This window comes from Petromyzon marinus, chromosome 33 (assembly GCF_048934315.1).
Source record: "Petromyzon marinus isolate PM22_M1 ecotype Great Lakes invasive population chromosome 33, UKy_Petmar_22M1.pri1.0, whole genome shotgun sequence".
Lineage (NCBI taxonomy): Eukaryota > Metazoa > Chordata > Hyperoartia > Petromyzontiformes > Petromyzontidae > Petromyzon > Petromyzon marinus.
In genome coordinates this window covers 5,027,451-5,049,700 of record NC_133699.1, presented here as the reverse complement: position 1 = coordinate 5,049,700, position 22,250 = coordinate 5,027,451, and the positions used below count along the sequence as shown (strand labels likewise).

General features: G+C 47.7%; 1 protein-coding gene across 2 annotated transcripts in view; it reads left to right on the top strand.

The window, feature by feature from the left end:
• Positions 1 to 20,251, top strand: part of VPS54 (VPS54 subunit of GARP complex) — a 31,297-nt gene extending 11,046 nt beyond the window's left edge. Inside the window, exons 8-24 of one of the 2 annotated variants that reach the window (XM_076071465.1) lie at positions 1,096 to 1,222; positions 2,613 to 2,720; positions 3,476 to 3,531; positions 3,660 to 3,756; positions 4,475 to 4,672; positions 4,949 to 5,079; positions 5,892 to 6,021; positions 6,865 to 7,046; positions 7,443 to 7,555; positions 7,761 to 7,824; positions 8,487 to 8,592; positions 9,116 to 9,203; positions 10,274 to 10,395; positions 11,264 to 11,344; positions 12,119 to 12,226; positions 12,631 to 12,725; positions 14,175 to 20,251. In XM_076071465.1, coding sequence (XP_075927580.1) covers positions 1,096 to 1,222; positions 2,613 to 2,720; positions 3,476 to 3,531; positions 3,660 to 3,756; positions 4,475 to 4,672; positions 4,949 to 5,079; positions 5,892 to 6,021; positions 6,865 to 7,046; positions 7,443 to 7,555; positions 7,761 to 7,824; positions 8,487 to 8,592; positions 9,116 to 9,203; positions 10,274 to 10,395; positions 11,264 to 11,344; positions 12,119 to 12,226; positions 12,631 to 12,725; positions 14,175 to 14,280 — 1,912 coding nt within the window. In that variant the 3' untranslated portion in view covers positions 14,281 to 20,251. Of the gene's footprint in view, positions 1 to 1,095; positions 1,223 to 2,612; positions 2,721 to 3,475; positions 3,532 to 3,659; positions 3,757 to 4,474; positions 4,673 to 4,948; positions 5,080 to 5,891; positions 6,022 to 6,861; positions 7,047 to 7,442; positions 7,556 to 7,760; positions 7,825 to 8,486; positions 8,593 to 9,115; positions 9,204 to 10,273; positions 10,396 to 11,263; positions 11,345 to 12,118; positions 12,227 to 12,630; positions 12,726 to 14,174 lie in introns of both variants that reach the window. The other variant, XM_076071464.1, reaches the window with a different exon arrangement.
• The last annotated feature ends 1,999 nt before the right edge of the window (positions 20,252 to 22,250 follow it).

The window sequence follows — 22,250 nt, the reverse complement described above, 5'->3', positions numbered from 1 at the left end:
GGACGCTGCCTTACGGACGAGTTGGGTCCCCAGAGGTCTGTTCGTAAGTCCAACTTTACTGCTGTCGATTCCAAACATGTTGTACGGCATTGTACACTAAACACAGGGGATGGCTTTAAAGGTTGTATAGAGTAATTCTATATGGATGTAGATGCCACTGGTTCTTCATGTTCTGCAGGTGTAGATGCCACTACCGCCATCTATTGCGTGGCGGTTGAACTTATGACTCTTGGTCCGAATAGGCAACTGGACATACGGACAAGTTTGTTCATATATCTCTGAAAGTTCGTAAGTCGAATATTCGTAAGTAGAAGAGTCCCTGTAGCAAAATGGGCTTCTACTCGAGTGATAAACTTTTAAAACATCACAACTTCTGTAAATCCTACTTTATATTATCAACTATTAACTATTTATTATTTCACCAGGTAAGGCACACTGAGCTATATAGCTCTTTTTCAGAAGAGACCTGGCCACAAACGATAGCCCAATACAGTGGCTTATCATGCGAGAATGTTATGGCAGCCATATACTCTTAAACGGATGTTTTTAAATGTAGAGGAAAAAATCGGAGGACCCAGAGAAAAATCCACACTACCACGAAGAGAGAGAGACATGCAAATTTAAAATATACAGCACGTGTCAGGATCGAACCCACAACCTCCTGTATACCCGGCGAGGGAGTTAACATTTCGCCACCACCGTGTCCCTTGACCTGCCACTTTGGACTTTGTGTGCACCACATTGCGATGCTCAAATATTTATTTTTCATGAATCTGAATTGTGAAAGTTCATAAATTTTGCAAAAGGAATCAACGGTCGGGTAAGTATTTATTTAATCAATGATGAATATTCTCCAAATATTATCCAAATATTGCCATGTCATGAGTGTGTCAGGTAGAGGTGAGCATTGCAACCCTTTCCGTTCAAGAATTGTCCACACACGCACAGCTATCACAGAGCCATTCGGAATGAAGGCCTTCCTGCACAAATTCTATTCTCTCTGCAGTGTGCTACGCTCTCTCTGTGTACATTTTTTGAGCGCGATCGGCCATGCAGACCCGAGTGCCGAATGCTACCAATGACGTGCGTACGCAGGCACCTCGGCTCCCAGCTGTGCGAGCTGGAAAAGCTCATCGACAAGATGATGGTGGAGGAGATCTGCAGGTACGCCGAGGTGGACCTCAACAGGACCCTGCAGGAAGGGGAGGCCGTGCTGGAGGAGGTGTGTTTTCCCTTTTCGCCCTGGTGATTGATCATCGCTCTCTTATTGTTCCCATCGGGGGGGGGGGGGGGGGGGGTGTGCGTGGCGCGGAGGAGGGGAAGTATCTTGACGTGTCGCACGGATAATTTACTTTTTGGAGCTCTCGCTGGTGTTAGTACACAGCCGTGTGTGTCGGTGAAAAGCCTAGAGAGCAGACGTATGTACGTATGTATGTTTAACTTCTTTCGCACTGTACGTAGGCAACGGTCCTTGCTACTGATGTAGTCCTAGCTACTTCAACAACCTGCACTGACCAGCTTGGTGAAGTATGGTCAAAACACGTCCACGACTAACACGATTTAGGGATTGAGCAGTGGATTGGCAAAGGGCTGTAAATTATTACTCTATTGAAATTATCTCGACTTCAGTAATGAAATTAATTATAGTGCACGTGTGTCTAATTGAACGTTGGCTGATTTTGATGGATTAGGGTGTGAAGTATTATTGTAAAATGTGTGCGTTCCTCTGTGGAGTAAACTGCCAGCTGTTCCAAGGCATGACAATGTTTTTGGAAATGATGATTGATTAGATTGATTATTGCAGTAAATATTAATTACTTATACCGTGGTGAGCAGTGCAGCAAATGACGATGATGGCTGGTGAATAGATGTTGAATTTTCTTATTTACATTTATGATGTTGGCAGTATTGTACATGGATTAATGACGACGGCGATGATGATTGAACGATAATACGACGATGATTTTATCGTGGTGAGCAGAATGGAGAAATATGATGATATATGTATGTTGAACATCTTTCGCATGTATGTAGCCAACCGTGCTAATCGGAGGTGCGAGACATATATACTATGTCCTGCAAGGAGCATTCGTTGCATGACAAGTTAACATACATTTTAGATTTTCAGAGGCAATATGCATCATTAAGTGGAAAACTCAAGTTTTTGGCAGTGGCCGTTAAAAGCAGAGAGAGAACATTGGAAATTTAGATCTGTGCTTGTTCACTGTCATTGCAGTTCATATTTTAAATTGGAATATAGAAACTAAACATTTGTATACAAGCACTGTAATTATGTTTCCACTTGCATGAAATGCTATTTTAACGAATGCTATCAAATGTGCACGGAATTATTCCAAATTGGCAACTTTTTTGCACCATAACCCCCGGCACACACACCAGCCTCTACCCCGTTTTCGAATAAGAAGTCGGCACGCAATTTTGCGATTTAATACGCCTCCAGTATTGTACCAGGGCTGACTGCCCGGGTCTTAACCGTAAAACCTCTGATACGAGCGGCGAATGCGCTGCCGCTCGAGGCACGTGCGCTCGCTCTCTCTCTCTCTCTCTCTCGCGCGTGTTCCAAAATGCACGGCGTGTGGTCCTGTGTACAGGAGCGGCTGGTGTCCCTGGTGTTTGGGTTGCTGCGCCAGCGGAGGTTGGACTTCCTGGACATGTACAATGACCGCATCGTCATGGCCGTGAGGAACATCGTCAAGCAGGTGCGTGGCGTGGCGTGGCGTCACGCTATCGTCGGCACGCTGTGATTCACCCCAGCTATTCAATGAACTGTCACGATTCAGGGGCTTTCCCAAGGGATTTTTGATGCTACGTCAGCAGTGTGGCAATACTTTAATATGATTTGTATTTTCTTCCCTGCTGTTTATAAATCCACGCGGTGCTTGTATTTTGTCTAGTTTTTTACCGTAATTGTTTAAAAAAATGTCTTGCGTGTTTTTGTTTAGGGTATTCACAGTTTTGTCCATTACAGTAACATCGCGCAACAGATAATGAATTGAATATCTTGGAAATAATTATAGATGATCGATTCTTGCACAACATTCGATGCGTATATATTGTGGGCATCATAAACCATTTTTAGTCGATGAAACGACGCGGTATTACATCCTGATCGGCGCTGTGTTATATAACATTTACCAAATGCCTCTGCTTAGTTTGGAAAATGGATATATTTCATGCGCCTATTAGGTGGAGTAACATACATATTGTTGTCGTCTACATTTCAAAGGAGAGGCAATATCTTGTTGAAATAAGCAGCGCTTGTAATGATATATGGAACTTAATTTTGCTCGAATATGCGGTTACATTCCACTACTTTTCCACATGGTGGCGACAGCTCTCTGTCTGGCCGCCGAACCAGCTGCTTCACATGAGCAGCGTGAAGGCATGATTAATTTCAGAAAAAAGGTATGTACAAGGTCAAATTGAAAATAACGATCTTTCTTGTCCTGCACAGACTGTGATGGAAGCAGTTTCTCAAGTTGATGAAATTGACACCGAAATCGTAACAAAGTAAGGACATTTCATCTGCGCCTTCTTGGTACTTACATTACGAACTCAATGCCTTATTAAACGCAGTCGTGATTGATGTTTTAATGTTAACCCTGTCGTCTGTTAATCCCATTGTTGTTTGACTTTAGGCTGGCAGATCAAATAAGGTTGATGATCTTTCCTCTTTGGCTCGACCTCCTCCAGAAGGTCTTCTCGAACCTTCTCGTATTTCTACGTCGGGTGAAGGTACGTCTTGCGACATGATTATAATCGGCGCTTTATCTAATCCCAACTTCTTGGGAGTAAGACCAGCTGTCCATATGTAAGAAGTGTGTTTTTTTCAGAAGTTACTCTGTGTCGCCCCCAGTTAGTGTAATGTAAGAATGTGTTACTTATATTAGAGCTGACTGGAAGAATTTACTCAAGCGATTAGAACCAATATTATTTATTTCAAGGCAACCATGGTGGTGTGATGTTATCTTCCTTGCCTGGTATGCAGGAAGTTGGGGGTTCTATCCCAACCCTGAAGCCTGTATATTTGTATTTTGTGTGTCCCTCTTCCTCGTAGTCATTGTGGATTTTTTCATGGTTTTTCCCTCCACATGTAGAAACATGCATTTAGATTATTTTGCTACTGTAAATCTCGCATGATCATCCACTTTATTGAGCTAATAGCTCAGTGGGCTTTACCTGGTAAGATCAAAATAGTTTCGTTTTTTTTGTATATTGTTTAAAGTGATTTGCTTACCTTTCCTATGCTTTGAACTCCTATCGTGTTTTTGTATTGTCTTGTAACGTTCTGGCCCGACCCGTACTGGACATCTACGAAAAAGAGCTTTATAGCTCATCTGGATTCCTCCTGTATAAATAAACATTCTGATTCTGATTGATTACGCGAACGTGCCTTCTCGATGGAAATAAAATGTTCGTTTTGGCGCGCGGGCGCGTGCTGTCGCGCCCGCAGGCCACGCTGAACGTGATGCGGGACGTGGTGCACATGGCGCTGGAGCGCGCTTACGAGAGGGCCCGCGAGCTGGAAGAGAGGACGCGGCCTCCTTCCCGCGGTCCATCGCAGCGCAGCCACAACTCCGCGGAACGCTCGGACCTCCCCGTGCTGGAATGCAGGCCGGGCGGCGAGCTCCCCCATGTCGGCCAGCAGGAGGTTCGGACACGTTAAAATAAAAAAAAAATGCATAAATATTTTGTCTCCCCGCTCCCTCCTGGCCTTGCCCCCCCCCCACCCCACTGCTGCCTTCGCTCGGCCTAAAATTAGTGCCTAACGTTGCATGTCATCTGCAGCAGTGGGGGTGGTAAAGGCTGGCAAGGTTTGCTGCCAGCTTCACTGCTTGCCCCCTCTCGCATGCAAGGGGAGGACCATAATAATAATAAGGGCGAGTGCTCTCAATGCCAATCTGGCTTTGTCTCGGTCGTGCGTCAGGACGCTGCTGGCGGAGGTGACACGCCGTCGAGTGGCTCTGCGTCCGACACCGACCAGACGACGGACTCCTCGGCCAGCTGTGACCAGGCCTTGGCTTCCTCGAAGGCTCACGAGGGCCTTCAGCTGCAGCTGTAAGCTTCGGACACAGCTGCACGCTTCGCGACCGCCCCTAATGCGCTCGTGCCAGTGTTGTGATTGTTCGGCTCTCTGCGTGTGAGTGTGTCTGGATACGTGTCGTATGTTTTCTACCCCCCGTATGAGTTTTACGCTTTTTTTTTAAAGACTTAACGTGTGCATTTTAATCAACTCATCACCTAACGCGTGCATCTAAATAGTATGTGGGCTCAGTGTGGGTGGTCGCTCGATATTCTCTGCTGCCCCAAAGTTGGGAGCTGCATTTCCTTTTTACCTCTGTCTGTGTCCGAATGCCTCTGTTAAAAAAATTATACGACCACTGTTTTCCTTCGCTGCATATTGCCGGCTGTTACATGAATCGGAAAACAGTGGACAACTGCCAAAGAAAATGCAGTTCAAGCTAAAAATTTTGTCCAGACAATCACGTAGAGACGCGCGCTTGGATATAAAGACCAAGAAAAAGAGAGAGGAACGCGTTTCGCGTTCTGACGGCGCACGTTCCACCTTGTGCGAAAAGTGCTCCCGAGTGGAAGAACCGCGTTTTAGCGAATAAACGCGTTGCAGTGTGAACACCACGCGTTAAGCCAGGTCTCGGCGTACCTTTATACCGCCAAGTCTGCGCTCTTTCCCTTCACCAACCATTGCCCCGTGTGCCGCACGGCCTGGGGTTGTCCTCAACTGGCAGTGTATTGACACACGGGCTGTAACGTATGTGTACGACGTGTCGACTGGAGACGCGCGTGGTAATGTGCTGTTTTTACGGTGTACGTTCGTGCTTGGCGCTCGACTCTCGTGCATTCGCTCCCAGGTTGGGGGAGGAGCTGCGACTCAGTGTGCTAGAGCTGGAGCGAGTGTCCAGCAGCGTCCAGGAGTTGCTGCACAGCACCTCAGACTGCTGCCACGACCGCTGCGTCAAGTTCATCATGGCCAGGGCACGCGTAAGTGGAGCTTCATTTTGCGAGAATAAATGGCGAAAAAAACGCGTTCAGCCGTTTTTTTTCCTGCACATATAGACGAGTCTTGTAACAATGATGTATTTTTACGATTTTCAGAATCTTTATTTAGACTGGGGGGAGGAATCCAATGAGGTATGAAGCTCTTTTTCACAGATGTCCAGAATTGGTGGGTCAGCAAGTTACAACAACAAACAATAAAAAAACGATAGTGCAAAATAGAGACAATGGTAAGCAAGTAACAATAAATAAATACGTGTTTTATTTAAGTCCGAATTATCAAGCCAGGCAAGCAAAAACAACAGAACAGTCCCAGACCACACCAAGATAACACCACACAGCAGTAGTCCCTCACTAAAATGTCACATTAACATTGAACTATCGATACACAGGTAGTGATCAAAGTCACAAATCACATTTGGAAACGCGACTGCTGCATCCAGCACTAACCGAGCGTCGATGGGAGCTGCTGCAGTGTGTAACGGTTAGCACAGCGGACTTGCAGAATCAGGGGCCGCTGGTTCAATTCAATCTCCTGGAGCAGCAGTTGAAGCAATGGGCCTAGTTGTTAAATTCCACCCCCCCCTCCCTGTCCGCCCAGCAGTATAGATGGCTACACCATGGTTAGTTAATCGGCAGATCGCCTGCATCTCGCCTCTCCACGACACCATTGCACGCCACGTAATTTTATTGTCCAGCTTTAAACCGTGCACCGTCACGAATCAAATCCTTTTGACGGCAAATAGCGCGTTGGAAAATCCACGAGTTACGCTTCGATTATTCCTCCTCGATTTTAATGCCGTGGTTTGTGGTGGTGGTTGTCAGCAGGACGGATCGCTCGAGAGGCTGAGCCCCGCGGAGTTCGTGGCCCTCTCGCAGGCCGTGGAGGGGTTCGTGGCCGCATCGGAGGAGATCTCGGGCCGCAAGAGCACCTCACTGCGGGGGGCGCTGCAGAGCCAGGCGAGCCGCTTCGTGCAGCGATTCCACGAGGAGCGGAGAACAAAATTGAGGTGCGCGCACACCTTGAGCGTGGCTGGTTCACTGTCGCCACCACCGCCACCACCACCACCACCACGACCACTGATTTGACCAGCACCACCAGGAACGATATCACCAGTACCAGCAACTCGAGTATCAGCGACATTACCATCATCGCCTTGATCATCACGCGCGCTACCAGCACCATCATATCCTACAGCATCTATCTACTCCAAACAATTTTTTTGGAGCCTCAAAGATGTGAAATGTCTCATCCACCAACCAGGCCTCAGGCATGAACTATCATGCCCATCAACAACAACAACAACGAAAAAAAGTTTTGTTTGTAAAATAAACATTTCTAAGGTGGTGCGTCGATGTCCATCTGTGAGTGATTTTAATCCGCCTGCCATTGTCGCACGGAGCAGCCTGCTGCTCGATAACGAGCGATGGAAGCAGGCGGACGTCCCCGCGGAGTTTCAGCAGCTCGTTGACTCGATGGCCGGAGGAGTGATCGCGCTGTCGGAGAGAAAGCCCGCAGGTACCCAAGGCCGGTCTTTGACACGGCCCAAAACCTACGCGGCCTTCACTGGTCACCAGGGTATTCCAGACTAAGAAAATATGTATTAATTTTAAGGCAGAAGTGTTATTGACGGCTGGTGATTTTTGTTGTTATGTTTGTGTACCACTGCCAACACAACATCAGCGTATAATTTATATGGAACGCATTTTTCTTCACGTGACAGCATCACAAGACAAGAAGCTGGCTGACTACCTCTTTGTGGACGGGCAGAAGTACACGGTGGTGAGGTGAGTGCTCCCCACACACTTTGTTCTGCGTGGCTGGATTCTGTAGTTTAACAAATAATAATAGGAGTCCACTCTCGACGCTTGCATGCCCTTCTGCTGTGGGAGTTATTCCATCTAACGTTTTTATTATTGCCATGTCGTCAGTCACCACTGTCGTATTAATAATTAACTAATCATTTTGTACATTTGCTAATCATGCCGTTCTTATAGCGCAAGGCCATCACTAAGGCAATACGTGTGGCACAGACGTAGTCTGCAGTTGTTTAACAGCAAGGGTGGTGATGCTGCTGTGAGTAATCACAATTGACTACTGTGCAGGTGATTTTTCAAATTTGGAAAATTTGGACCCTCATGCCAGCAATAAATGCCGCCTCATGTCAGATGAATTCAGGAGATCTTTAACGTTTTCAAAGCAAAACAGACAGTGCGTTTTTCACAGTTAATGCACCCCCAGTAATAACCAGCGTCGTCTGCCGGACGCAAACTGCGAACATCCAAAACGAGCTGCGAACGCGCTAGCGCTGGCCCGCGCCATAAGTCTTTATGCAATCCGTCACTAAGGCCCAATGCCCCTGGATTGTGGTGTTTGCGCAGGATATTGTCTCTGTGTGCGCTTGCACGCATAACGCGATCGCGCGTGTGTTGCGATTGCGTGGATGCAGCACCGTGCTGCTGTTGATCCGCATGGTGCTGGAGTACTGCCAGTGTGTGGAGGATATCCCGTCCGTCACCACGGACATGCTGCCCAGGCTCACAGACCTCCTGAAGGTGTGAGGCAGTTGCGTCGGGCACTGTTGACGACGCTCCGTTGTAATTTTTTGCTCTTTTTTTTTTTGTCACCCGCCGCTACGCAGCATCTCGGGATCTCATCGCATTAGTTTAGTCATTCGTTTATTTAATTTAATCGGGTGTGAGAGCCCAGGACAGTGCAAATTCATCTAATATTTGACGTTAGTTTGTAGCCATAATAATCATCATCATCATCATCGCCGTTGGCAAACACTCCTGATGGGTGTCGTCAAATAAACTGTTGCAAAAGACAACCGGAAGCCATCTCTGGTATCCTCGCCTTTTTATGGCCTCAAGAACTCTGGTATGCAGTGGGAGTTGTGAGATGTAAAAGGATGCTGTGGGATGGGATGGAGAGTGCTGAGTCGGGCGATCTGCCTTCGGGCAACTCGGGACAGAAAACTCAAAGGAAAATCGTGGTGTAGGATGACGTATCTGTCTGTGTTTCTGAAAGCCTTGATGACCAATGTCTATTGCTTATTCCCTTTGTCGGCATATGAAGCACTTCAACTCTCGCAGCTGTCAGCTCGTGCTGGGTGCTGGGGCCTTGCAGGTGGTCGGCTTGAAGACCATCACCACCAAAAACCTCGGTGAGAGTTCCCAGTTCGCGGCTCCGAGTTGTGCTCAGTACGGCACTGAATTTGAGTAAATGCTGAAGGTAATACTGGACGATTACCATGATTCTTCATAATTGCTGTGAAATCCTTTGGATTGATTAATGTTTGTAAAAGGGTTGTTGGATAGTTGTTATTGTGCAATTTTGTAGTATATTGTATGTGGGACTGCTAAAGTCTGCCACCTGTTCACGGACCCTGGAGTCGTGAATAGAATGATATTCATTTGAACGGAGATCCAGAATTTCATAGAATCCCACATTTCCATTGCATTTTCTGGACCACCATGCAAATGAATGGGAATGTAGCAGCGATTCCGAAGATGGCTCTTAGATGGCAGGCTATGCCTGCTAGAACCACATTGGAGCAAATGTAGGTTAAACATGGGCACCGCAGTAATGATCGTGATTCCTGTAAGATTGCCCATGGATGAAGGTTCAAGTACGATTCCTATTCCCCCTCTTCTCCCTTTTCTCCCTTCCCTCCTCCCCCCTATCCTTGGTCTTCCCTTAGTATCGATAATTTGAGATTTTTCGGGTGATATCGCGTAAATATAAATGTGTCGTTAAAACCCCCCGCCACCCGACACAGCCAAATTAGTAAGGCTTGTCACGTAAACAAAACGTGCCAATGCATCGCTAATTCACCACACCGGTGTGTTGGAGAGTAAGCCCAGAACACAAAACATTTACCTGCGAAAGCCTACGTGTTAAACATTCCCTTGGTATGTTGGCTATTTCTCCCTCCCCCTCTTCCCCCCATATAGATTTCCACCCCCCCCTCTACATGGGGTCCCTACTTGGTTGGTGCAGTGGACCCAGTCAGGGCCCTCTCCCCCCCCCCCCCACCTATGATCCTCGTCGTGCCAAATGAGAATTTTCGCGGATTTTCCGTTCTCCCCTTCCTTATGGTCACCGGCGCGTTGTGCCGCGCGAGCGTTTTGTTGCAGTAACATAAATAAAAAAAGTACGATTCCTCTAGGGGGATCGCCCATCACTAGCTGCTGTGCTCCTCACCGCCTGCGTCTTCTCTTGCCTTGTGCCCAGCGCTGGCATCGCGCTGCCTGCAGCTGATCCTGCAGTACATCCCGCTCATCCGCGCACACTTCGAGGCCCGCCTCCAGCCCAAGCAGTACAACATGCTGCGCCACTTTGACCACATGACCAAGGTAAGTGAGGGGGGTGGGGGGCGATGTTTTGAGCACTGAGACCCAAGTCACGATATGCACATCTTCCGTCAATAGGTTGCGCGCGTCGCCGAAAATTTGACAGCACACGCAAAAATTGCGGCCGTTGGGTTGTCGCCTTCCGCTTGACGTCACTACGTCCAGCAAGATGTCCGCTGTCCATAGATTACCGTTTGACAACTTGGCAGTTGATGTATGTTTAATTTCTTTTGCACCATACGTAACCAACCGTAAACATCTGGAGGTGTTTCACGTAGGGTTACTTTGCGTTTTTAGAACCTGAATGTGCTCTCGATATTACTTCGTTGCCTCCTTGCCCAGATACAACTGTCATTGTGTGCTTTAGCTATGCCTGTATTTTTTTTATAATTTCAACTTCATTTTGGTCTCATTTACAAACCTTCAAACTCTTCGATTTAAAGCTTTCGTGACTGCAATGATTCATCTTCTTTGGTTCTTTCGGTAAAGTCACGTAGAATGAGAATAAAATAATAAATTGATAAAATAAAATAACACAATAATAATATTATTGTGTTATTTTATTTTATCAATTTATTATATAATATTATTATTGTGTTATTTTATTTTATCAATTTATTATAATATTATTATTGTGTTATTTTATTTTATCAATTTATTATTTTATTCTCATTCTACGTGACTTTACCGAAAGAACCAAAGAAGACTTCAAACTCTTGTTGAGACAGCCCATGAGACACAAGGTACTATCTATTTGTTATTTGGGTTGTGCAGTCCTTGAGGACGACTTTTGTGTGCTAGATGCAAGCACAATGCCACACACCACTGACTACGCACTCTTTATTCCCATGTGCCATTGCTTTTGCCACAGGATTACAGTGACCACATAGGGGAGATTTCCGCCAAGTTGGTCGCGATAATGGACAGCATGTGCGAGAAGCTGCTATTCAGAGTGAGTTTTGTTTTAATTCACAGACATGCATCCGTCAAACTCAGTAAATCAATTTTCTTGTCTTCTTTGTCCAAAGAGTCATCTTCCAACTGCACTCGAATAAGCCAATATGTTAACAGCGCCACGTGGATGCCAATACATTGCAGGTTCTGTTGAGCAGCAGATGAAAGTGCGCTGAATTCCAACGTGGCCCGTTTTTTAATGAAAATATATGTTCAAGTAGATATTATCAACTCGGTTGCCTTTACAGAATGAGCTTCAGTTCTTCCCGTGCTGTGGAGTACATCGAATGACAGTGTTTCCACATTTTCCAGTCTTCAATCAGCTGAGCCGCCTTGTCCAATGTTATTAAAAATGACCTTTCAATAGTTAATTATCGTCTCTCCAGTTGTTGGCCTTCCTCTTTTTTAAAATATGTTTTTTTTTCTTTTCTTTACGATGAACCTGGGCACTGTTATTGTTCGAACAAACATGTGAAAGGATCCATTGCAGGGTGCTGACGTAGCCACCAGTTTAGCCACGCAACTCGCGCTTGTACAATGAACGGTTTCTGCTCTGCCCAGAGTAGCGGATTAAACGTTAAGCACCCTTGGCTCGAAACACAATAATTCACCTGGCGAAGGAGTATCGCATAAGTGAATTATTTACTTGTTATCTAGGCGACCCGCGCGGCTTTTTGACGAGCGTTGGGAACCGCACGGCGCTTCACGCGTCACTGATTGGGCCCCACCGTGCCCCGTCGGTTTTTCCCCCCCCGCTTGCGTGCGTGCGCAGTACGAGGTGAAGGCGCCCGTGCCGTCGGCATGCTTCCGCAACGTGAGCAAGCAGATGGCCAAGATGCACGAGGCCGTGTGTGAGCTGCTGCCAAACGAGCAGGTGCAGGTGAGTCGTGGGCACCGCTGTTGCCGTCAGTGTCTCTGCGCGGGTCGCCAAAAAAGTGTCCGCGGGTGGCTTGTTAGGATTTTCCCAGTGGCACTATCTTTGAATATAATTTGGGAGGAAAAGGTCCCATCGATTGTTTGGAACATGTATGTTTGTATATTGAACCTCTTTTGCACCATACGTAGGCAACTTCGGAGGTGCGGGGTAAGGGCAACAGACCAAACACAAAAAGCAGCTCAAAGGAAATGAGTTTACAATCTCGATTTAAAAACATAAGCACTGCGCGCGTTGTGCGTTGTCTCCGAGCTGATTATTTATCGCACGCATAGCTGTCCAGCTCCCGTACAGTTTGAACGGCCCTCCTGTTTTCTCTCGGCCCCTGTCCTGTTCCCGACCGCAACCAGTTGCTCTTCCTGCGGATCAACGCCTGCTTCAAACAGCACCTCAAGGGGCAGCTGTCCCGTCTCGGCGTCGTGAGCGACGGGGGACCGCAGCACGGGTGGGTTCCCGCGCGTGTGCAGAATCGAAATCGACAGTCAACGAGTCGATGATTGTATGGCGAAGCTCCGTTGGCAGCCGGTGCACAAAGCACAAATGACAAACGCTCGACACGCTCGTCAACAACACTGCCTTTAAACGGAAAGGAAACGTTGCAGGCAATGTCCCCATCTTCATAGCACTTATATAACCATGTGTGCTAGATAATCGAATTTGCTGTGAAGAATGGCCTGCACTGTCACCATCACCGATTATGTATTTTTGCCTTTGAAGGCAATGTTGTTGAATTCAAGCCTCCATTCAGGAATTCTGGCATCGATTGATCTCTTGTCAAGATTGGCAACACTGCAACGCTCACTGTTATGGGCATGTTTATTTTGTAGAGAGAGGCAGTAATCCATGGGCAGAGGGAAAATAAGGAAGGTCTTGACCTTTGATTTGAACAGGGTTAGGGAGTCGACAGCACGGATGGCCGGGGGAAGTGAGTTCCAGACTGTGAGAACAGCAGAGGAGAATGAGTGACCACCGACTGAGCGAAGGACGACTGGAGGCTTTGACAGAAAGCCTTGATTGCTCAATCTGAGAGTGGTTGGAGAGCATTGAGTGAGACTCGAGGGGGAGTGGTAGGATGGAGAAGAGTCCAAGTATTAAGATGATCTGTTTCCCCTTGTGCTCAATCCACCCTGTGATGCCTATGCAGGTATATGTATCATTTCAGAATGTCTTGTTATGAGAGGGTAACATACTTGATGGTTAACATCTCGCCTTTCACCATGGTCATGTGGATTTTTATCCTGGCCTTCCAGTTTTTCCCTCCAAATTTAGAAACATGCGTTTAGAGTATTTGGCTGCTATAAATGTCCACGTGTTAAGCCACTTTGTTGAGCTGTCATTTGTGGCCAGGTCGCCTCTGAACAAGAGCTATATGGCTCAGTGGGCCTTGCCTGGTAAAATTAAAAGTTTAAAAGTTTTATATTCATCTGTGTGAACAGCATTATTCTTTCTGATGGAATTACACCAAGAGTAGTGAAAGAGAAACATGTGGAGTAGAGATATGCGTACGTTCGAGACACGACATTGACTGTTGAGAAAAGTAAGTGGGCTTGGGCTGGACGGGTCGCTGGAGGGGATGATGGCCGAGACGAACAACGGAGTGGCAGCCAAAGGAGGGAAACGCGGCCCAGAGTAAGACCACCGTCGGGATTGAGCGATGAAAGTGGGCACCAGATATTCTCACATCACAGAACCGTGAGAGACGCCGACGGTTCGGGGTGAGGCCTTCGTCATGCAGTGGATACGAATGTTGAATTTCTTTTGTGCCGTACGTAAGCCAACCGTGCTAAGCGGAGGTGCGATAGATCACAGCTGACGACGACGATGATGACGATGATGACGACGACGATGAAGACGACGATGCGTACGAGCTATAACGCATTGTGCTTCGTGCCAGGCTGGTGACATCCGACCTGGCGTTCTACGTGGGGAATCTGCGTGGGCTGAAAGGCCTGGAGCAGCTGGACCTCAATCTGACTGAGATCTGGGAGCAGAAGAGGTGATATCTACTACCCCTCCCCCAAGAGGAGAATGCTCCTGTCCCCCACCGCAGCCACCGCCACCGCCACCCCGCTCCTCCCGCCCCAACCACGTGCGGAGCCGGCGTTTTGCCAAAATATCCAGCATCGGTGGCCGCGCGTTACCGTGACCGCTCATCCATCGGCGACAACTCAGCAACGGGCAACTGAGAACTCCCCCCCCACCCCCCCACCCACCCCCAACGGCTGTTGCAGAAGTGGGGTGCCGCGGAGCGAACAATGGTGACCGTCGGAAGACTTCAACTCGACGACGATTGTGACTCCTGTTGAGGCTGAAGGTGAATTGCGAAGGCATTGAGGAAAGCCGTCGCCTTGGGGGGGGGGGGGGGGGGCGCACTTTGCCTCGTCGACACAAACCGTGTAAGAGCTACGCTCAGAATGCTGTAAGGGGGAATACTGTTGTCTTATTTCTCTTGATTCGTTTTTTTTAATACATATATGTAAAAATGTGCAATTTGAACCCCCCCTCCCCCCCCGCCCCGTGACAGACTGGGAATAAAAAAAATAAGGGAGTGAATGGAACGGGGGTACAAAGTTTGGTGCAATTAACGGTCGGCCGACCTGTGCCGAGGTCCACAGGGGTGCCGTCTCTCTGCAGGGCACGATGCGATCGTGCTGTTGCTTCCAAGTGGCGAGTCTTGTTTTAGATACTCGTGGCTTGCAATCGCCAAATTTGCAAACCTGCCCCGATGATTTGGGTCCCTCAATACGGTAGCCGCGTACCGACTGACCACCACGGCATTTCGATGAATTACAGTTTGCACGTTTGTACACGTAACATTTACAGCCCCTTGTGTGAATCTGCGGCCTCCCCCCGCCGTGCGGGTTGTGTGGGTTTCTTGACCATACTTCACCGTGCCGGTCAGTACGAGTTTGGCCTTAGGCAGGGGAACAGACACGCGGGCGTAGAAGTGCTATGAAGTACAACGAACGTCGCTGCACTGCCCTTTGCTGACCATCGCATAGCCCTTGAGCCGCCTACGAAAACCTGGCACGCATGGTGGTCACCCATACAAGCGGTATCCAGGCTCAAGTCTGCTTAGCATCTTTAGTTGTGGCAAGATCGAGTGCATTCCGGGTGATTTGGTCATACTATTCGTTCGGTCACATTCTGCTCGCGGAAATTTACTAAGCACGTCATTTGCACCAGCTTTAAACGATCGATTCCGAAGGCGCAGAATCCGATGGGTTCGTCTCGAGGGAGCGTAAGAATAGCGTTTCAAATCTACGTACTGATAACTAGTTTCACGCCTACCACGTTGGCTCGGCGTGGATGGACGTGCTCACTGGGATCTCCATTTCAAGGGGGGGGCCCAGGACTTATCGCTAGCTTTGAGAGTAACGCGGGAAGGGCGGGCGTTTTGTACGGAGGGGGCCCCCATGACAGCTCGCAACTCTCGGCTGCCGTTGTTTACATAGCATGGATGTGCACGCGGCGCGGCGTGGTCGTGGCATTGGGGGAGGGTGGGGGGCGCTATTTTTCCGGTGTTTCACTTAAAGGGTATGTGGCTGTTATAATTTCCCACGTGTTAATCCACTGCATTGAGAGCTACCATTTGTGGCCGGGCCGCTTCCTTAAAAAAAGAGCCGTTTCGCTCCGAGGGCCTTACCTGGTAGAATAACAAAAGTTGTTTAATAGTTTTAGTTTCAACTTGGCCCTGGCGTGGCCGTGTAATACCGCGGGGTTTTGCAGTGGTGGAAAACGTGACATCGCGCACGTCACACACCACTGCCTCCCCCCCACCCCCCTCCTGGTGGTTTCTCAGGCTACCGTTTGTCTTTAAGAATGTGTGCCGAGGGGATCAGTGCGATTAGACCAGGGTCTATTATGTGTACATAAATGTATAGGTATAAAATATATCTGAATAAATAAACCGAGTCGAGCCACTGTCTAGTACTACCTGAATTAACGCGTGTCTTGGTACCTGCTCCTCAGCAGGTTGTAAATTATAATGGTAAATTAACTGCAGTGACAATGCAAATTTACTTACAAATTACATGTAAATTACGCAAGATGCTGTGGTATTAACGATATAGGCATTACAAGGCATGACTTTGACAAACTCTTTTTTTTAAATCATACTTTCCATGGCGACACACTTATGTATAGTTTTGCATAACGAGTTACGTACTTCCGTCCAAGTTCAGCGTTCGTAAATATGTTGTCCAAGAGCTGGACGCAGACGGCAGGCCTGTACTGGGTTGCGTTTAAAATTTGTTTTATTTGATAGGCCTTGGGATTTTCGTATTCTTACCTGGAAGATGTAAAGTTTTCATTGTTTTTCTCTAACGTAAATGGTTGTATGGTGTATGCACTTTAGTGGAGGGGTGTCACTTCGGACAGTCACCTTGACAATAAAGAGTCGGCGGTCGAATTATCCACGTGTGTGTGGATCACGGTGGCAATGCGCAGGCTGTAAAGCCGTGTGTAGGTGGCGGTAGTACACGCGGACGGTTGCCTGCCTGCACGATCTGTGGCATTTGCGTGTTCTATTTCTGCTGCCTGCGTGTGGGTTTGCTCCGAGATACTCTGGTTTCCTCTCGCATGCACATCCACTCGACAGAAGGGATTGGCGGGAAATGTTCCATTGCAGGACTCCCTTGATGGGAAAAAAAAAACCAGACATTTATTTTTGTTTAGAAGGTCGTTGAGGTTCTTCCCGGCGCAAACAAATACAATTTCTGAACCCCCCCCCCCCCATGCAAAAATTATACGTGCCTCGTGTGAAATATTTGTACAAAATTGTCGTGGGTGCCAACACGTGACTTGCAACGTGCCATCTGGTTTCTCACGCTTTGGTTTCTGTTGTGGTGGCGGTGTTGATGAAGCTGTACGACCAAGGAAGTTGAGACTGCTCGCGAAGCAGAATATACGCTCATCGCGTCTACCAAACGTTTTGTATCACAAAGGCACAGTGCTTTGAGCGTTGCTTGTATCAGCATTGAGGCTTTCAGCATTGAGTGCATGTCTCCTGGTTTACAACCTTGCAGAGGCAGTGGTGTAAAATCCACATTCCTACAGTGACGTGAGCGAGTCTCCTATAGGACAACCACCTTTGACTTCCACCGCACAGTGGTACTAGTTTTATGGACCCTGTTGAGATGATGGGCTGAGAGTGTCACGAAGCAATGTGTGTTAACTGATGCATTGTGGGAAGATTATCATTGTACACGCATCAATTTTGAGTAATTTAATTTATCGTTTATCGCCGTGTGCAAAATGCATTTTTATCAGATCTATTGGCACCCAGCAAATAAGTTAACGTTTGTAATATTTTAAATACGTCCACTATAAATTTGTCAGTGGATAATTGTACTTAAGAGTCATATGTTTGATTTTAGTTGTATTTCTAAGAAATTAAACTATAGCATTCTTAATTGTCTAGGGTGACCACAATGACTTTTACCTGGCCAGATGTCTTTTTAAACTACACGCCTCATGCTCGGAGAGTAATTTCCCGAATCATGAAGGCATTAAAGAGCATTCTTTCGTCATCCTTAGCACAGCGTTGATAGCCTCATTCTGTCTCATTCTAATGATCTGTTTAAGCTGTCTGCAACATTCACAAAAGAGAATACCTCTGTCGATTTGGCAAGTCCGAGTTGCCATGCTTGATGTTTCCATGCTTGAACCTTCCATGGTGTCTTTCACTTGATCTAAACAAAACCAAACACTGTTTTACATCTGTCAGTTTACGGCTGCGTGATGTAAAAAGCTTTGGAAGAGAGGAAGGAAAAAAAAACTATATTGTTTCGATCCAAATTTTATTTTATTTAAAGGTGCGAGCTTTTTCCCTTTATTTTTTGCTATAGCTACGGCGCTGTGTGCGCTTAATAACTCGAGCCGGCGAGGGCAGCTTAAGGCTTCATCAACAAAACGCAGGTGATCGTCGCATGTTTGGGTTACCATGCTTTCCATACCGGAGAGGCCTTCTTGATGAAATCAGCTGCCAGGTTCTCGGCGAACGACCGCGTGTTTAGACAGCCATCATCTCATCAACCTGCCCATGAAGATCTGTTTCCGGAGTTATTTAAGTTCTCCACTTGGCATCTCAGGATGCCACTGTGGAGTGGATAGCTCAATTAGACGTTCCATTATAAGTGCCCCCCCCCCCCTCCATACGAAATAACGTGATCGCAACCAATTAACTAGCGCGTAATAGCTCGTTACATAAAGTGGTGCAAGTGCCTGAGATGGGGACTGATGGAACGCATTGTGGCGTTGTCGGCATATCGGTGGGAAAAACCATGGGCGTGCGCTTCATGCTTGGATTCTGGCGAAGCAATGGCTGTGTTTTAAGCGACAATTTGGACTTTTGTTTTTAGCAGCGAGGCTGTCACTTGTGCTGTTGAGAACTTAATCCAGTGGGAGATAATACTACTGATAAAAACACGTGGCATTAAGGTTTTCTCCACGATCTCAAAGAAGGTCACTTAATCGTGGTCAAAACCCAAAGCCGTGGAGTATTCTCAGTTCTGTATTAGTTAGACGTTGTGGTACTAAGTTGGTAGTGGCGCACAGGTGGAAATAGTAAAAACACGATCGACAATAATAATGCCCTCAACGGGAAAAAACTACAATAGGCGACGTTTTGGGCAATGACCCTTCTCCATCTGCTCTACAGAAATACCGTTTCCCACTGTGTCACCTCTCGTATGATGTTACCTCTCTCGGGCAGTGGATATCGACGAACTTTTTAAGTAGCGTCATTTTTAACTGTGAAAACCCACACGTTTGTCACCGTTAATTGAAAAGCAAGTTGGGAGGCCGGGCGGGTGCCTGGAGGGGGGGGGGGTTGGAGTATGGAGGGGGGGGGGCATGGTTGTTTGCCGCACTGAAAGCCACCCTTGAAGCTCTTGCGTTGATTCCGAACGGCGTCACTGGGGACGATGGCTGGCCGACCTTGTCGCGAGAACGTGAGCCGCGCGCGCCCTGTGAGTGGCAGGTTGTGTAAATAATGTAACGGGCCCTCGCGACGTCACGCTCGGCGCGCGCGTGAGCACGCACGTCGGGTGAATTGGAGGCGCAGCGTCTACACTAACGCACTTGTGCACGTACACAAGAAGACGCTTTGTATAGCCCCCCCACTCCACTCCAAGCACCCCCCCCCCTCCCTCCCGCATCGTTAGTAACGTTGATCCCCATCGGCTTTAATCGCATTTGAGCGCGTGCTTCGGAACAACGGCACGCGCGACACGGGTCAATCCGGGTAAAATAATCGCGTGCGGTAGAATTAACCCGTCGCACGGATGGGCGAATGGTTCCCCGCGGCTCTTGTGAGCGGTCTCGGGCTGTATGCAGGTGCCCCGCGAGAAGTGGGGGGGGGGGGGGCTTAGATGTGAGGTGGAGGAGAGAAGTCTTAATTTACTCCGCCGGACGCAAGCAGGCATTTTGAAGGACGGGCGATCTTGATGTCACAACTGCCGCGCAAAAAATGCACACGCGGAGTCTTAGGACGGAGGGCTTTGTGAGTTTGGTTGATGTACGTGTGTAGGTGCGTTGCCGCTTTCGGTTACTGTCGGTGTGACGACCGTCAGTGCATTGTAGGTTCACGGCCACATTTTTTGGGGGAGATCGGATCACGTCAAACACTTACGCTCGGTGAACTTACCGCGCTTAGGTTCGCAATGATGAGCGTGTGTGATTCGACGTGTAATGTCGCGGTCGCTGGAGTGGTTTTGACATTGATCTGAACCAGGTTAACGTAAACGATTCAAATCTTAGATGAACAAAAACTTTTTCACTTCACATTTTGCCGCGCTGGTATTTTTTTCTTCCACGTGGGCAGGTTAAATGATTTCCGCCTCTGGTTTAATGTTTTACTCCTAAGGTGACGCGTGGCCCTCTATCTTAATACGCTTCACTGCTTCAGAAAGCGTAATTGGCGGTGTGTGTGTGTGTAATTAAGTGTAATTAAAATATTTTGCAACAAGATGCAATCGCTGTAGTTTTTTTGTGTTTTTCTTCTCCAGCTGAACGCAAGCTCCGGCATTGGACAGTAATGGGCACGCCTGGTGTGTTATTTCACCATGAATGGGAAGTGGAAACACGCAAATTAAAGTTCCGTCACGAACCTTAATCCTCACACCCGTGCTGCTGCCTGAACCGTGTATCGTAAGTCCAGTTGAGACCCAAGTACTATTTCGCTTACGACGATTCACGCGGAGAGTTCCCTGCCGCGTACTCCAGAGTTTGTCCGCATGATAAACGAAAGACGGTCACCGCATCGTGCACTTTCAGGTGCGCTTCTGCGGACGTCTGGAAACGCTCCTCTCGATATTAGGAAGCCACCGGGACTATGCACTTTTAATTCTCGATTGAAATCTCATCTCGTTCGAGCTGCATTTTGTGTTTAGTTTTTTTGTATTTCCCCCCCCCTGTACCTCCGATTAGCGCTGTTGTCTGCGTACGGTACGAAATAAGTTCAAAATACTACGTGTGAATACGAGACGGACAGCGAACCGACAGGCTGAGATCCTGGGCAAGGGAGAGGGAAGTGCTCGTGAAGAGGAGATGGGAGCGATGTAATCAAAGACGCTTGTGGCAGTTTGACGGACACCGACTGCACACTCGATTGTGGGCTGTGGCACAGGAAAAGGCATTTGAAACTTCGAGGGGGGTTTCATAATGGTGTGCGGAAGTTTATGCACGCATGCTCGCATAAAAAAAAAATGAAAATGATATCCCATCCATTTTTGAAGAATGCGTCATTGGGTTTATATTTTAGGATTTTTTTATTGACATAACTTTTTCCGTTTTTTTTTCATTAGAACAGGTTTTTATTTGAATAACAATATAACTTAATTAAAATATATGACATGCTTTGCTATTTTTTTGTCCAGCACTTTTGTTGCGCACAAATAGGCCACGTCATCTCTAAGTATTTGTACATTTACGTCGAGGTCACCGCATTTGGTTAGCCTGCAGCGTGAACTTCAGGAAAAAAAATATATCCAGAGCACAACTCTTAAAAAAAACCCCTTTTTCTTGGCCAATTTCTTGCCTGGAGGAGGGAGGAGAAGTATGATACGCGCTAGACTAGAGACGGAGTGACGGAAATCTGCCACGCTTTTGGCACATCCGCTGGTTGACGGCTCACGACCTTCCAACGGAGCGTGCAGAATTTGTTTTCCAAGCGGTGACGCAATCGTGGAAAATTTAAAAGCCAAGCGTGGCCATGGACCACGCTTGGCTTTAAAGGCCCTCATGAAAAATGCATGGGCCAACGGTTAAAAGTTTAACGTGCCTCGCAATCGATACATCTCCACCCTTCTCCCCACCCACGATGTGCCCGAGACACTCCTCTTGGGACTAAACCTCAAGACGACCTCCGTAGGCTGAGGACGACTGTCAAAAGCGGCGTTCTTCATTGCAAGGCCCCCGCATGCCACTGGCGGCCCCTGGTGGCCTTTAGTGCGGCCTCTGACGTGCGGGCCCCGACAAAACACAAATGGTGAAAACACCCCCCATCATCATCGTGGTTCTGCTGTCAGACCCCCAATGGTGTCAAATGTGTGGCGGCCCCTCAAACTGATGATGTCTTATCGGGGAAAGTGCCCCCCCCCCGCCCCTCTGAAAATTCGTGAAGAACACTGGTCTAAAGTCTTTCGAACGTGTCCGCTAGAGCTGGGCTCTATCCCATTATTAATCTGTTAAAGTAATTGCTCTTTATTTGAATTGATTGCTACAACGGTTATCGGTTTGATTACTCCACTCATTGAACAACACAAAAACACCTGACCAAAGGTTTCACTCCACGCTTTATCCACGTCACGGTTGCCACCTCTCCAGGTTGTCTCAGGATCGTCGTGGTTGTCAGTTCCATGTTTTTTTCGTACCGCTGACGTGGCGACCCAATTTCATGTGTGATGGCATCAGCATGAGTAGCCTTGTCACGATGGGCGTGGCTTGTAGGGGGGTTTCCCAGCTTCCG